General features: G+C 50.6%; 1 protein-coding gene across 1 annotated transcript; it reads right to left on the bottom strand.

The window, feature by feature from the left end:
* Positions 1-1626: 1626 nt before the first annotated feature.
* Positions 1627-15874, bottom strand: CFAP251 (cilia and flagella associated protein 251; the record flags this gene model as incomplete). The annotated part of the gene is made up of 22 exons (XM_079543658.1): positions 1627-1739; positions 2491-2592; positions 3775-4003; positions 6470-6613; positions 6823-6913; positions 8490-8653; positions 8879-8990; positions 9293-9477; positions 9732-9905; positions 10024-10172; positions 10257-10504; positions 11682-11855; positions 12187-12404; positions 12818-12862; positions 13068-13145; positions 13233-13313; positions 13662-13770; positions 13897-14006; positions 14200-14331; positions 14442-14609; positions 15362-15460; positions 15770-15874. The coding sequence occupies 22 exons, from the start codon at positions 15872-15874 to the stop codon at positions 1627-1629; spliced, it is 3030 nt and encodes a 1009-aa protein (XP_079399784.1).
* Positions 15875-16820: the final 946 nt, after the last annotated feature.

Here is a 16820-nt window from a genome sequence, read left to right as displayed (position 1 = left end):
TCCTGCGAAGCCAAACATCTGCGCGGAATGGGACGCTCGCGGCTCCGCGACACGCGGTGGCTGTCGCGTTTCTCAGCTGCCTCAAGTGATTCCGGCCGTTTCTGTGAGAACGCGAGCAGCGATACAGCCGTAGAGCCGTAGAACACCCCGAGTTGAAAGGCACTGTGTAGATCATCGAGTCGAGCCCCACGCTCTACACAGGAACAGCCCAAAGTCAGCCCCTGTGCCTCAGAGCGTTGTCCGAACTGTCCCTGTTTGGGGCCGCGCCCTGGGGAGCCCGCTGTGTGCCCTCTGGTGCAGAACCTTTTCCCGATAGCCGCCCTCCCCGCGCTGTTATCTCAGGTTGGGTCGTCGGTCCCCAGATGGAGCCGAACACCTGCCGCTCTGCTCCTCTATGAGGAGCCACAGGCCGCCACGCAGCCTCCCCTCAGCGTCCCCTCGGCCCCCTCCATGCCGAGCAAAGCCACGACCTTCAGCTGCTCCCCCACACCACCTCTCCTCCTAACACAGATGAGCATCTCAGACCCCCGGTACCGAGCACCGTGCTGCTGGACCTCCTCATAAACCAGCACACACCTCACCGTGCTAATTGCACGACCACAGACGCTTCCAGAGCGCGGAGCAGCGATCTCTGTTTAAAAAACATTGCCACTGAGAGGAACGCTTCTGGAGGGCCCACATTATTATTCAAATTGATGCTGAGGATGATGTAAAGAAGGAAGCGTGTTCAACAGCACTTCACTGATCTTTCCACGGCAACTTGTGTCAGCCTCATTATGCTGTTTATACAAACACCGTAAGATGCTGTCCCATTGGTATTACGCTGCTAATTGGAGCTGCTGCAGAAAGGAAAACAAAGTTTTAAAGGCCAAAATAGAAAACTGGTTTGAATGTATATCACAGTGTTCTTGCTGGTAACTTTGTCCACGTAGTTACAAATCTGTTCATACCTATCCAAGCATTTTGCACAGAACATTTACCAGTGTATATAATCAATATTTCTGTATAGTTTTTTTTGCTGTCGGGTTTCACAAATAAATACCCCCTTTGCATAATGGAAACAGACTGCATCTGGTATAAAGCCCACCTGAAAAGAATACTAAGAAGGCTCTAGCTGGGGGTAGGGGTGATCCATGCAAAAAGACAGCGTACCAATCACTGTGCCATGCTCTACAAACCCATGTTCTCCAAAGGCTCAGTGAACTCAGGTAGAGGTCTTTAGAAACGGAGCTTTCATGCAGCTTTCTGCAAAGATCCTTTCTGGAAAGCAACTTGTTTACCCAGGCCACGTTTCAGCCAGTTCTGTGGAAGGGGGCACTGGAAGTGTGGGCCATGCCCTGGCAGCAGAAATGCTTCTAAAGATATTTCCAAATGAAAACCTGCTGTGTCAGAACAGAGGGTGCAGTATTAGGAACACGTACAATTGGGAAATAGATTTGCTCCCATAGGCTTGTGGCATGTGCTAAACAGGGGGTTAGCCTGCAGTGTGAATAATCTGAAGCTACGCAACAGTTTTTAATAAGCATATAATATATATTTCACAGGTACATGAGGAGTTTGGAAAGTAGAAAGAGTAGAAAACAGTGGCAGCTACAGTTCTGAGTCTTCACAGATGAATTATCCATCTCAGTTTACTGTTCTTTTTTCTGGCTCAGCAATGGATAGGCCAAGAATGCCGGCAGTGAATCTTTCTGCTGTGATTTGCTCTGGAATTTCTTCTTCCATCAAAGCTGCTGCACCTGGAAAGCAGTAATGACAACAACACAAGACACACGAGAGTGGTGTAAAAATGGCATTCCAGAACAACAAAACTTATAAGTAGCAATAAGTGAATTGAATGCTTTTAGCAATGTATGCAGTAATCACGAAGTACTGCTTTACTAGCTTAGTACATCACACATTATCAGGGAAACACTGTCAAGTCTGTGGGCTGTCTCACTTTGCAGTGGATACCAACACCTCAGAAGAGTCAAGGGACTGAAGACAGCTACTGTACTCCATTGTCTGATGAGATCCTGTGATCCCAAAGGCATGCAGGGGCTGCACTGTGTGTGTGCAGTATAAGGGTTCCTGTTCTAGGCTGGTGTAGGCTAGCACATGAAAGGTACACAAATGTGGTCATTCTGTTACAATGCGTACTGCTGCTTGGGTGAAATCAATGCTGTAATTTGCATGCGGTAGAATTTCTTTTTGCCTTTGGCGTGTAAACCTTCCACTGTGCGTTTGCAATTCCGTTTTCAATCCAGCAGATAAACAGCAGTGTTACCCTGTCAGGTTCCAGTTACATTTTGTTGTTCATTTATTTTTAGGTACACCCATACAACTGTTGCGTGGATGAAGCACAACATATGGGTCTATATCTGTTCTTGCAATCCTGAGTGTTTTTGACAGCTCTTGGCCTAACAGGGTAATGGGCTTGCAATTTAAATCATTTTGTTTGGGAATTGAATCAGTCCTGCCTCTGTGCACTGCAGAATGCTGATCTCATACCTGAGGGATCACGTACATCCAGGTCAGATCTTCCTCCCATTGGATGCCTGCCTAGCAGGGCAGACAGACACAGTGCCAGCTCATCCTCCATCATATGCTCTCCTGTATGCATTAAAACAAAAGCAGCCCCTTGGGTTACGGTGTCATCAGCACAAAAACTGCAAGAACTGTGAACAAACAAAATAGGTAGTTTGGAAGATTAGGCTTTCCTAAGTCATGGACCATGTCACCAACTGACACACATGATCCTGGCACTGGAAAATACTAATTCCAAGGAAAATGGTTCTTGTATCTTGCGTGGATTTGGGGCAAAAATATCTATTAAATGGAGAAACTCTGACGCATACAGATCTTGAGGCTACTTAATGCTTGCAGGAGCCTGAGCTCCTGTTCCCACTGAAGAATCTGTGGCCCAGGACAAAACATGGGCCATGTAGACCTGTGCCTATGCCAGCAGACATTTCTGCACAGAGGAGGAAAAAGCCTGAGCAGGAAAGTCATAATCTAATATCCTGGGAGATCTGAACACAGTGTTTGTTCCCAGCTAGTGGCTGGCTTGTGTCCTCAAGCATGAGGTTATAGATCTGTTATGAAACTGTTCTATCCTATCTAATTATCTATTTATGGATGTTCACACCATCCATATAAATAACTAACCTTTCCCACAAGCTTCAGTCCTCGGTTTACACAGATCCTTGCTGTAAGTATTACCAGGTGATGTACTGAGTAAAAGAAGCACTTCCCTTTACCCATTTTAGTGTTCAGCTTCACCAAAATCTCTCTTTTTTTGACAGCAGGAGCATGGCATTAGGACTACATGATCTATCACTCTGGCATTGGCTATAAGTACGTTTATATGTATACTTGTGACATTCTTTCTGATTCAGCTGAATTAAACCAACGCATCTTTTCAGATTTCAGTCCAAGGCTGACCATTTTCATCCCAGCTTTCTGTAACCTTTCTGGAGCCTACGTGACTGGTGAAGATGATGCTAATTTGGATAGGGGTATACTAGAGGAAGATATGATCTGCCAAGATCCGTGCTCATCATTTGACAGATGAGATCCTTCAGGCCAGCAGAGATTTCCAGAGCGGCAAGAGAAGTACAGCTGAGACAACAGGCGTGATCATTCAATTTAAAATCCTAAGGCAGGTGGCTCCCCATGCCTGCCCTGGTTACCAAGCTGTAGTTTCACATTAATTTTTTGCTGCAGTGAATACATTCTGAAATTGAAGACTGAACAAGCAAGCGTAAAACTAATATCAGAAAAGAAATAACTCACCCCTGCACTGTAGGAGTGACAGCAAGTCTCCTCTGTCAATAACTTTGTCGCCATTCTCATTCTCATAACCAAGGACCTGAAATGCTTGTCGTATTGTTTTCATTGACAAGCCAAATGCGGGCCGATGATTTATATAAAGTTTGATAAAATCCCTTAAATTGATTTTTGTCACTTGTTCTCCGGTATCCACAAACTCGCTGAATTTTACTTCATTTATCATTTCTTCGATCTGAAAATGAAGGCGAGAAAGACTGTTACACATGTGCTTGTTGAAGGGCATCGGGCCAGTTTCCAGTGCCACAAATGGCAGTGTACCATGGCTGTGTGCATTGCAGGTGTCACAGCCACAGCCCAGTGATCAGCTCAGCAGCTGAGGGTGGACATGACGAACGGTTATGTGCTCATCCTTATGACCTTAGCTAAAGATGGCAGTAGCAAATATGTAGTTAGTTTGGATTTCCTCTATTAGCGTGTGTGTGATTGTCCTCAGTGTTGCCAGTGAGTTATTCTAGAATGAAGCAAGGGTCAGTGAGATCTTTCTGCTCAAAACTGCGATAATGCAACAGCGTAATTCCTGCAGAATTCTGGCCTGTCTCTTTCCCTTCCAGAAAAGCATTTTGCCCTGGTTGTTACATGTTACTAATGTGAGATGGAGAAGAAACCTTCCCCAGGGACTGAGCGATGAGAGCGCCCCGTGACTTCGCAGCTGTCACCCGTACCCTTGCTGCAGCTGTGCCTGCACTCTGGGGACCGCAGGCAGCAAACCACAGGGCAGTAAATTCACCAGCCCACCAGAGAAGACTGTGCATGGAGTCCTGACCTAAGCAGGCTGCAGAGGGCAACCACACAGCCCTGCGGGTACCGGCGATTGTGCCCCCTTATTGTACCCACCTTGACAGGAGCAGCTGGGTCTTTTGCTCTGCTCTTGGTGACCAGCCGTGCTTAGTGCCTGTGGTTTTCCTTAGGGCTTCTGCTCAGTGTCCTCCATGTGCTCATGCCCAATGGAGCAGCCCCTCACACAAACACAATCAGTTTCCCATGCCAGTGTGCACTGAACGTGCTGCCCCAGGAGGGGAAGCTGATGCAAGACTTCCCTGGGGAGAACTCTGTGTTCAGCCTTGGGCCTTTGTCCTCTTGTCACAAGTTTTTCCACTGAACGAAGCCCAGGGAAGAGTGAAATCTCAGCTTTCTCTTTTTTTTTTTTCCTGCAGCAAACACCGTGCCAGGTGAGAATAGCCAATTTGAGTCAGCTCTAGCTGATCTGGGATTAGGTTTTATATCAGCCCCACTGAACTACAAAGGAAAAACACCAATTCCCAAAAGCCTCGCTACTCAGTCCAAGCTGCTTTTTTCTCCCTTCTGTTTTTCCTTTATTAAAACACTCCAGAGAGAGACAGACTTTCTGTATTTTAATGCTGTCCTGCCTGCTTTGGAAAGCAGATTGTCAGTTGCCTACACTCAGCAGCAGTTTAGCACTTATTTCCATTCCTGAAATAGTGTTGTGGTTTTGATTTGAGTGGAGGGCTAACAGCCATTCCTCCAGAGACATTTCCCAGAGGAATACCTATTCTCTGTCCCCAGGAGGCAAAAAATGCAACGAGCCAAGGAGAAGTTCAAACAAACTGCAAGGGAATGACACCACAGCCTGACACAAGGACAAAGCAGTTCCAGCTTGGAAGAACATCCCTGGGGAGTTGGGGGTTGGAGGGAGGAACACAGCGATGTGCTGCTTCCCCCAGGAACCCCTTGTACGTTGTAGGGGGCTCGAGGAGCTTGTTTAAATCTCCTTACTTCAGATTCAGCAATTATTTTTTTTCATATGTGCTTTAATTGCCCTTTTGCCAGGTTGTAACAGTACAAATTAGGTCTGTGTACAATGCAAACAGCCTCGTAGAAACAGCTACAAAGAGAGAAGCAGCAGAACCCTTATTAAATTGCTTGTCTTTGCCTGCTGTAAAATCTGAGGCTGAAAAGCTTTTGAGAAATGTTTGATAGGAAGCTCCACTGCTGCAGCCTGAAAGGCAAGCTCAGAGAGAGCGTCTGCAGTTATCAGTTATGAAAAAGCTTTAAGTTCCATGGGAATAAAGGCTGCTGGCTCCATCTAAAATTATTCTTTGAGCAACCCAAGGCAGAACAAGAAAAAGATGCTCTGTCAACACCCAGAATCACAGAACTGAGTGCTTTTACCCACAGTGTACTGCATGGAGGATTCAGACCTGAACTGGTGGTACTCCTAATGGCCACAGCCTCAGCGCACAGCCCAACAAGAAGAGAAGTTCAAACACTCCTGGAAGTCACAGAGGGAGCAAAGCACAGTGGATATTCCCTGGAGCCATCCAATATGCCTAACATCTGAATCCGGCCCTAGGGCACTCAGTAAGTCAAAGAATCATTAAGGTTGGAAAAGACCACTAAGATCACCAAGTCCAACCCAAATCCATGCCCTTTATGCCCAGTAGCCATGTCCCTCAGTGCCACATCTCCACATTTCCTGAGCAGCTCCAGGGACAGCAACCCCACTGCCTCCCTGGGCAGCCTGTGCCAGTGCCTGGCAGCCCTTTGGGTGAATGATTTCATCCTAGTGCCCAATCTGAAATGCAATCATTCTCATTTTTTGAGGTTTTTTGTGTGTGTGTGTGTTTTTTGTTCTGTTTTGTTTTAAATTTAAGCACAACCATAAAAACAAAGGACTGACCTCTTCCTCGGATGGATAAAAACCCATTGCTCTCATTACAGAAGGAATTTCCTCCAAGGGAATGTACGTTGACACCTGCCTGCTCTCCAGCATATCAATGCCATGGCTGCGCAGCTGCACATAGTAGAAATAGTCTTCCAGCTCCTGCGAGGGATTCAAACGAGATACTGTAAAGTTCAGCTACCAACAGGCGGGGAAGATAAGGCTTCATTTAAGATTTACTAACAGTCATATCAATGAGACCGCTGTTAAAGGCAATCTGGACAAAAAATAAAGAAATGTCAGGCCTGTATAAATGAATCTTAAACTCCAACCAGATGTTGCAGCACGGAGATCACAGTGAGCGCAATTACCCTGAAGAATTCACCGTCCTGGCCGCCCTCCAGCAGTCTGTAGAACGGGACCAGGTCCTCCCCACCCAGGGATGCAGCAGCTTCCAAGACACTGGCACAGAGAGAAGGCGGTGCAGGAAGGGTTCACACGGGGAGAGAATTCTCATTTCCCTTTCTAGTCATTGTTTGGAGACACTTTCAATAAATAAATAAAATCCCCAGGCTGCAGGACGCAGGAAGGGGAGGCACTGCTTTGAACCACGTGCAATTTTATCACCAGCCTGCACTTCTACAGCATATTTCATACCCAGGTTTTACATACAATAGCACAGTGTGGGAATTAACTATTGCTGAATGGTCCTCTTGTTTAGTGGAATGAGCACAGGGCGGGGAGCCAGCAGCCTTTCCATGGACTTGAGCTGGGTATCTGGCACTCTGCTTTCCTGCTTCCTTATAGAGACACTGAGGGAGATGAATTGGCTGGATCAGCATTTTGAGTATGCGGAGCACTGGGGCTTGGTGCTTGCAAGAAACAACACGAAGCCAAGCTCCCCACTCCTTGGTCTGACACATTCTTCCCCCATAACTCAGTACAAGAGCAAGTGATGGTGCCACAGGTGCTGCACATATTAAGCCAAAGCAGCCCGAGTGCTGGCAGCAGGGCTGCAGCTCTGATGCACAGCTCCGTAGTGCTGCTTCAGCTTTTGCTAGCTTCATGCTTTTTTCATAATTAAGTTATTTGGGTATTAAACACAGTGGAGATGCACAAGATGCCAGGAGCAGCAATAAAATGATAATTAGCTCATCAAGACGTCCGCTCCAAAAACAAATTACACAGAAATTCAATGTTGCCTGGACTCTGGCCAACCATTATAAAGAAGGATCGTTTATATTCCACTGCCTTCCTTAAAACATCGCTTATTCTGACCCCCGACTGCTTAAGCCACACAAAGTGGAAAAGAAAACAAATAAGCCTGGTGCCTTCGCAGCCAGGTCTCACTGTTGTGGTGTGTAGAGGTGAGTGAGCTCTGCAACCTTCAGCTCTGCGAGCAGCACCTGCAGGAAGCATCTTATTTGGGACCACCCCGTGCTTAGCAGCGGAGCCTTCCTCATTGGAAGATGAAAGGCATTTCAGAGGGTCAGTGCACCCCAAAGGCAAAAATAGGAGACCACAGCTGTTTTTAGGTCACTGGCTGCTGCTGCTCCCTTCTCAAGTGCACACCCATCAGGCAACTGGTCTCCTTGACAAGGCAAGCAACAGAAGCCCATGTCCTGGCATTATGGACCAGAGCCCAGGGCACCTCAGCCACTCCATTTTCTGCAGTCCTCTTACTCATGTAAGCAAAGCTTTATAGGATTACAGTGGCTTGTGCTAAATCCAGCCTTCAAATGCAGCAGGGATTTCCTCACAAATGCTGGCCTCTCCCATTTGGAGAGCAGACTTGTTGTACCATATGCTCCCTCCTGATCTTCTACCCCGGGCAATCCCCATCACAGCAGCCAGGCTCTCACAAGGACCAGACAACCCTCCACGTCTTGGCATTTGGCATTTCCCAGACTGCAGTATTTTGTAGGTGCTCAGTCACTGACAACAGCCACTAGCAGCTAGGTCAGCTTCCCATATTGGCTGCATGAAGCAGCTGTGGAAAGCCACTCCCAGGCTCCCTTCTCCATTCTGTGGTACTCACTTTAGGTTCACCTCCCACTTTAGAACAGTGCGGTCACTCCCCCCAGCCGTAAAGATGTAGCGCCCATCGTAGGAGATGGCCAGGTCAGAGGCACCATCAGGGTGGCAAATGAAAGCTGAGGACTTGTGGGGGTTGCCATCAATGGGCAGAATCTGCAGGCCCACCTGTATGGGAAGAGCAGATGGTGAGGGCAGGGGCTGCTCAGGAAGGCTGAACCAATACCGTGCCCTCAGTGACCAGCCTTGTCTAAAGGAAGGAGTTTCTAAATGCCTCCATCCTGCAAGTGTTCGCTTCTCTGGTCCCTACAAGGGCAGGTTTCCTTCAGCCCCCCCAGCCAAGCACAAAATGTTCCACAAATACACAGATGGCAGAATGTTGGTGCCCCACACCTTGTCCTTGGTAATGTATGCCAGGTAGTGCTTCTGGGGCTGTGCAGCACTCTTGGGGAGGATTTGCATCTTCTCCAACGGCGAGCCATAGGTTGGTCCCAGAAGAGTCTTTCTAAAGGCAAACAACATTGTCACCCATTCTCACAACGTATTTTCCCATGTCTGAATGTCTGTGGCGCACCAGAATAGGTGGATGAGGGAAGGTGTGGGGTTTGTAACACCAGGACAGGACATGATCCCTGTCTAGAGGGGACCACATCAGAGCTAAGAGAGAAATGTAGTGCTCAGAGATCATTCTTTGCTGCTTCTGTGGGCTCCTATCATACCATCTTGTGTCCGACTGCTGCATCCCAAGTCCATGGGCAGACTGAGGTGACTTGCAGCCATGATCTGCTGAGAAGGAAGGCTCTTTACCTGCACATTTTGGTCGTTGCATTGTAGAGCTTCATTTTGTAGCAGCTGTTAGCTGTGAGGATGAAGGACTCGGTGCTGAAATGTGGATACCAGGCCAAGCAGAGGGGCACTGCAGCCTGCTCTACACGATGTCTGTGCAGGACCACCAGCTGGTCCTTGCTGCTGCTGCTCAGGTCATATTCAATCTGGGGGAAAGACCAGGAAGCACAGTGACCTGCCATCACAGTGGACCTGATGGATTAACCACAAGGAGCAGCTGCTGAGGGTGAACACCCTGAAACCCACATCATCCCAACTACAGATCTGCCCCAGTTTGCCAGGCTGACAAACAACTGGAACTGGTGGGAAGCTGCAGAGTCACAGGCTGAGTGTCCCTCCACACTCTCCTCCAGCCCCACCTCAAGCCCAAAGCCCCAGTGCTGTCCTCCCACAGCTGTACCAGCTGCCTGTCCTCCCCAAGGCTCAGCAGCCGGGGCTCACTGCCGTCCAGGTGGATCCCAAACAGGATGCTCCGGATGGGCTTGTAGTGGGAGTGCAGCCCTGCCAGGTGTTCCCAGCACCTACGCTCATTCTGCAGAACCCTTTTGTAAACGGTCACTGCATATTTTTCATCCTGGAACGAGAGTGCAGAAGTCAGTGCAGCACGAGCCCGTGGCATTTCCCAGCTCCTAGGGCTGCACCAGGAACAGCACATACACATGTACACCTCAGGAAGGAGTGAGCAAGCTTACAGCAGTTGCGAGGTACTCGGAGTTATGGGAGAACTGGATGTGAGTTACGGGGCCCCGCGAGAACCTGAACACCTCACAGCAGGACAGCAGGGAAATGGCATCGAGGACATGCACACTCCCATCGGTGAAACCGGCGGCCAGGAAGGAGCCTGCAAAGCCCAGCAGAAAGCTGAAATCCCAATGCGCTCCCACCTCCATGCTTGGTACTTCGGGACGTCACAGCTCCAAGATACCTGCAGGATCATAGGACAGGCACTGCACTCCAGCACTGGGGAATATCCTGCTCATGAGGAGCTGGGGCTGCTGGTAGTCCCACACCTTCAGCAGCCCGCAGTGACTGCCCATGGCAAGCCGTGGCTGTTGAGGATGGCATGCAATGGCAGTCACTGCTTTCTTGGCCTCTTTCATGACTTTTTCAAAGTCTGTTCCATCTGTCGCAACACGGAGCACTGTTGCATCAGAGGTTGAAAGGATAAAGTTCCTGTTTGGTGTGAGAAAAACAGAATTAGATGAATCAGACTAGCTGGCTCATATCCCTCTGAGCAATGTTACATAGCCTCTTCTTGGCAACTTAGCTGGACAGTCGTGATATGTTCTAATACAAAATATGCAAAGAATTCTTGACCTGGAAGACAGGTGGCACTTTGTGTTCATGACCTGAGAAGTCTCCAGCAGAAGACACTGGAGCTCCCTTTTCTACTGGGGTATGCAAGGCAGAAGAACAACATCTGGTCAGCTTTTGCCATTTGAGGCTTGTTGATATGTGAGATGGACAAATGAGAGATTGAGGGTTCCCTGAATAGTCCTGTCACATGTCACAATAGGTAGGGTCTCTGAGCTGGCCATGATATCATGGAGGAGGACAGGGGACAGCGTAGGAGCTGTGATGTGGACAGCGGCCTGCGGTTGTGCATTCAGCCCTCCCAGCTGCAGCATGGTGATGATGGTCCTGTATGACTGGCGGTGGGCAAAGCAGGCATCTAAATGACCACGTGTACAACAGAATAAATGCATACTGCCATCAGCACACCCAGGGATGAAGCCTGGATTCTGATAGAAGATCAGGGGTGAACCTAGGAACTGGGGCATGGTGACATACCTGAGGCTACAGCAATAACTGATGTGGGATAACAGACACCTCCCAGGGCTCCATCTTAGAGAGAAACCTGTCCCACGTGGCTCTTTGGAAAAACGAGCAGCTACAGATAAATGCTGCCAGCAGAACTTCAGGCAGGACTGACAGACATGTGGTTTGCAGCCCCACAACACAGCATCTGGTTTGCAGACTTCGCAGAACTCCTCAGGCACCCTGTGGTGCTGCTGCCCCAAGCCCCCAGGCCGTGCATTCTCCTCACCACCACCTGGATTATCTCACCCAGCAGTGACAAAATACGACTGGAAATAGCCACCTGGGGGAGGGTTAAGCAGGGGATTAAGGGGCTCGGTGGGAGCCATGGGCTCAGCATTAGCCCTGCATGGTGTACCAGCTGCGTGACAAGCTGCTCGGCTCCATGCCCAGCTAGCTGTCCCCATGCCAGCATTAACACTTCTCCAGCACTGAGACGTGGCACCCAGTTCATAGCCGGGGATGTGCTGGGGACACTTTGTGACCAGTGCTGGAGGATGCAGAAGAGCTGCATTTACACAGGGATGCTCACCTAGCAGCGAAGGGGTGGCTGCTGGTAGAAGGGGCAGCTGAAGAATCTGGAGGAGCTTTGGAGAAGGAGATGGACTGAATGGGACCCGTACCACTGTGGTCATAGCAGGCCAGGAGCTGCAGGTGCCCATTGTAGAACTTCACCTGGCCTCTCACATCCCCTGTCACTATGCAGCTGGAAGGAAGGAAGCACAGTGTTATGGGGTGGGAGAATTTGCGCTCCAAACGGCTCAGGTCCATCCTGTTCTTGCACTGTTTCACCAGTGCAACCCATGGAAAAGATAAAAACTGACCGTGAGCACAGTGTGATGAAGCCATCAGAATATCCTGGAAAGCATTTACTCGCAACGGGGAACTCGCTAAGTCGAGGAAGATCTCTTCCCTTTTGCCCTTTCTCTGCCCGAAAGCACGAGAAGCACAGAAGCGCTGCGCCCCATCCCGAGCTGCTCGGAGACCGTCTGCTCCCTCTGCCGGCAGAGCCCCGGAGGCCGACGTCATCTCCTTACCTCTCCAACACCATCAGCGCTGTCAGGCTTTCTTCCTGCATCGGCACCAGCTTGGTGGCCTTCATGCCATGCACCCTGCCCTGCGGTTCCTTGTCCAGCTCCCGCTTTCTCTCCACATCCCACACCACCACCTTCCCAGCCGAGGTGCCCGTCAGCACCTGCGTGGCGTTGAAATGGAAAGCTGACTGGGTGAAGTGCCCCACTGCGCTGCCAAAGGTCTGCCAGGAGAGCAGTTGTGGGTCAGTGCTGGTGCTGGTTCTCCCGCCTGGTTCCTCCATGTGACATTCCCTCCCTGCCTCATGGTGGGACCATCGCCAGCACGTGGCCGCTGGGAGTAGAGCCCCGGAAGGCCAGGCTGAATGGGGCCATGGGCAACCAGATCTGGTGGCTGGCAACACTGCCCACGGCAGGAGTTGGAGCTGGATGGGCTTTAAGCTTCTCTCCCAGCCCAACCCATTCTGTGATAGAATGATGTATGCGGGAGATGCCACTCCTGGCCTTATCTTGGGCAATCTTTCTTGTCTCCTTAGGAAACCCAGGGGACAGACTGGGGACACGGCCACCACTTTGGCACAGGGAGACAGGAAGGGACAGGGCTGCTGTGGGTCCTTGTGGCTCCCCGTGCACTCACCTGCTTGGTCAAAGAAGGAGTGCTGTACTGCAAACCAGCATCGCCCTGCAGAGAGAGCAGAGCATGTATCCACACGAAGACATTTACCTTCTCTAATCTCTCAGAGCCCATGGAAATGCATCTCCCCACTCCTGCTCCTCTCCCAGAAGCTGTGACCACCAGAGGCACCCAAACACCCATGGCAGCATGAGTGGGAGAGGTAGGGAGCACATCAGGTACCTGGAGATGAACTTTTTCTGGTCCTACTCACCCACAGATAAAATATCACTTGGGTTTTGCTGTTGCTGACAAACTCATAAGGATTTTGGGGATTAAAAATGACAAAATCCTGTAATCAAAGGGTGAGAGTCACATTAATAGCAAGCAGTGATATTTCCTGCTTATTCTTTCACTGAGCAAAGTGTGGCTTCCTCACCTGGAAGCCAAACTCAGGGCTCAGCTCCACGTCACACACGGGGCTCTCATCAGGATATGTCCACCTCCACACACAGACCCTCTGGCATGGGGAGAAACCAGGAGATGTTTGTGGCCTCCTGAGAATTTCCAGCTTGGCTGAGTAAAGCCCCAACCCCTCCAGCTGCAGAGCATGAGGGGCTAAAAAGGCTGGAGCAGGATAACCCAGCATAGCTGGATGGCTTAATTTCAGGAAACAGCGTGAGGAGCTGCCTGAACGTGAGTACAGCAGAGTCAGAAGTTTTCATCCCAATTTCAGACCTTCTCTCAGCTCTGCAGCATTCCTTTTAATGAAGTCCCAATCTATCCCCCAACGGCTTAGCAAGAAAGGTCTCGACAGACCCACAAGAAAAACCTTGAAAAAGGAAACACAAAGAGGAAATATCCTCACCTGCACCATGCCAGCACTGATGGTAACCAAACACCTTGCATCCTCGGAGATGGCAACAGCGCAGATCCCACCGCCTGCATGGCTGTCAAAGATGGTGCGCACAGGGATCCTGTGTGGAAAAACCCTCATGGGCTCCTGGCAGAATGTGTAGACAGGAGGGTGTCTGCTGGAATGGGATGTTAAACAGACAGTGTTGTCCCTATGAAGGAGAAGGAAGGTTTGCATGGAGGCTCACCCAGAAAAGGCATCCCATATGATGACCAAAGGGTCTGGACCTTGGTCAGCAGTGGCAACCCAGCGCCTGTCCTCACTGACACACAGGCATGAGATGGCATTTGCGTGACCCTGGAAAGGAGGAGAAAAGCAACTGGGAGCTCCAGAGCTGTTCGGCTGGAGGAATTTCCCATCTTCCCATCCGAGAGTCTTCCATCTTCCTCCTCCTGGCCCCACTTTGAGCAGCCCCAAACCACCATCGTGGCCACCCCACCAGGCCCAGGGATGGAAAAAAGGCATTCAGGGATAGAAGAGGCCTGCAGACCTGCAGGTGGTACTGCCTGCTGCCAAGGACATCGTGGATGACCGCTGTGTGGGCACAGACATACAGCAGCATCCCATCTCCAATGCTATGCACAGCCAGGCTGCTGTTGTAGCCCAGTGCCCAGGACAGGCTCTGTGGGGAGAAGAGGTTCTTAGTAGTAGGGGAAAGACTGCTCCAAATCCCCGGGGTAATGGGGCAGAGCAGGGTGTCCCAGGGCTGCTCTCCTGGCCAGTAATACTCACGAGAGGGTGGCAGCTCTGCTTCTCTCCCCGGAATAGCAGGCCAGGCTGCGCACCCCACACAGGGCTGGGAGCATCGCTGTGCTCCTCCAGCTCACCAGGAGCCCTCTGAGGTGCAGCTGCTGCAGCATTTCCCAGAGCTCCATCTTCCTGGGCAGCAGCCATGGAGTCCTGGGAACGGAGAGATGCTGGAGTCCGCGCTGCTCCCAGACCTGAAGCTGCTCTTTTTGCTGTTCCCCTTGCCATGTCCTACACACCAGTTACAGATGGATAAAGGTATGATGGCAAAATGGAGTGAAAAAAGGGGATCGTGTCATGGGACGGGGCTGAGAGACAAAAAGGGATCCCCTGAAATGTGCTGACTGGTAAGCAGCTGAAAAATGAAAGCAGAAGAATCCCGCTGCCTCTCATAAATGAGTTAAACATCCCAGGGGGGATCCAAGGAGGTGTCCCTTGCTCTGAGTCCCTTCTCTCGTGGCTCCAGATCAGTTTCTTCCCACAGGACCCCTTGCTTTCTCCATGGTGTGAGCTTAGCATGGATGCTGTAGCCATGGTTCCAGGTGAGGTCAGGTAACATTTAATTCAGCCCAAGGTCAGGATCACATCACACACATAACTCAGGCAGCTCAAGTGCTCAGCAAATACTGACAGCTGGGCTGAGCCTACAGAGCAGTAACAAATAATAACACCTAATAACTGAAGGGGAAATGGGAGGAGCTGAATGGAAATTGCCATTCACCTGAGCTCTGCAATTTGCAGCTCCAAATGACACCCATGGGGCTGTTTTCGGTCCTGTCCCCAAGCGAGGGGAGACACTGCAGCATGAGATCCCCATTCTGTGTCCCCAGGGGACACTGGTGACAAACTGTCCCAGCGCTGGGACAGGGTCCAGGCACCTTGCACCAGGCACAGCTTGCCCTCACCTGCTGGGGTGGCACTGCTGCCTCTCGATGCATCTGTCCATCTGGGGACGACTCCTTCAGTGCAGCGTCACTTGAACCAGCCATCCTCACCTCCAGCCTCTGTCCAAGAAGCCGCCAAAATGTTTTTACTCCAGTTGGCCACAGGAGGAGGACAGGGCACGCGGGATGCTGGGTCCCATGGGTCCCGGAGCACCCTTTCAGTCCCAGGAACACTTTTCCTGAGCACCAGCAGGCAGGCAGAGCCCTGCTGCCCAGCTCTGATCAGGCTCTTCCTGCGCCTGACGCTTCTGTTTGCATCCAACTGCTGTTCCCCGGGCAACGGCTGCAACGGCTGCTGCCAGCAACAGACTGGAAAGCGCTGTGAGAGGGGCTCATCCACTCTGCATCTGTTCCACGTCCCCTTCTTACCCCCACCAGCTGCCCTACGGAGGCAGCACTGACCCTCTGCACAAAGTACTCCATCAGGATGATGCCCACACGGGGATGCAGCTCTCTGCCACCACCCCGAGTCATTGCTGCCTTCTAATCAGCTCCAGGCTCTCCCAACTGCCGATTTCAGACACGCTATTAAGCTCAAATAATAACAATTTCTAAATCTAATTTGTTTTTCCTTCTGCCCAGCACGAGCCCGGTGCCCTGCTGGGAGAGGAAAGCAATTCTGTTATCAGCACGAACCATCTCGGCAACCTGAGGAGCTGCCGCGCAGCCGCCGTGCGCTCCGTCCAACCTGCTGCATCGGGTGAGTGGGGAATTATGGCTTAAGGAACAAAGTTCTGACCCAAGGAAGTGGACTGAAAACAATCAGTGGTGAATAAACAGAGATAGTCCCAAAAAAACATTTTTACTGAGTGCGAGATGGGAGGCTTTGCAACAGAACTGTGTTTTTTCACTTGCTGGAGTTGATCCAGTCCTACCACCAATGGGAACAGTGACCAGAGTGCACAGCCAGGACATGCTCTTCTACAGAGCTCCACAGAGCTTTGTCAAGTCACTGCAGCGTCACACTCCACAGTGAGAAGAGAATGAGTCCCCTGAGAGCAGGAGTTAGCTCACTCTGTTGTGCTGGGATGACCCATTAACCTCACTGCACGAGCAATAGGGAAAGACAAGACTTTGTAGGGCACTTCATCCCAGGAGGCACACACACACACACACACAAAGGCCTGGAAGCTGTTCTTCCTGACCAGCATGCAGACCCAGATCCGTGCAGACCCCTGCAGCTCAGGCAACAGCTGCATACCTGGGGTACGAAGACACGTACCTTACCTCGAGCACACAAGGCCAAGGCCAGGCTCCAGCTGATCTGACATTAGAGCTGCCAGTACACCACTCATCCACATGCTTACAACTACATTCTGCTTTGTTGGCCGCAGAAGGTCAGGGGAAGAATGCTTTTATGCCTCTGCAGATCTGCTTTTAACACACCTGACATGGCCCACAATTACTGCCCCCAGACAGC

This window comes from Tetrao urogallus (genome assembly GCF_951394365.1).
Source record: "Tetrao urogallus genome assembly, chromosome: 17".
In the NCBI taxonomy this organism is placed as follows: Eukaryota; Metazoa; Chordata; class Aves; order Galliformes; family Phasianidae; genus Tetrao; species Tetrao urogallus.
This window is presented reverse-complemented; position numbering and strand designations above follow the sequence as displayed.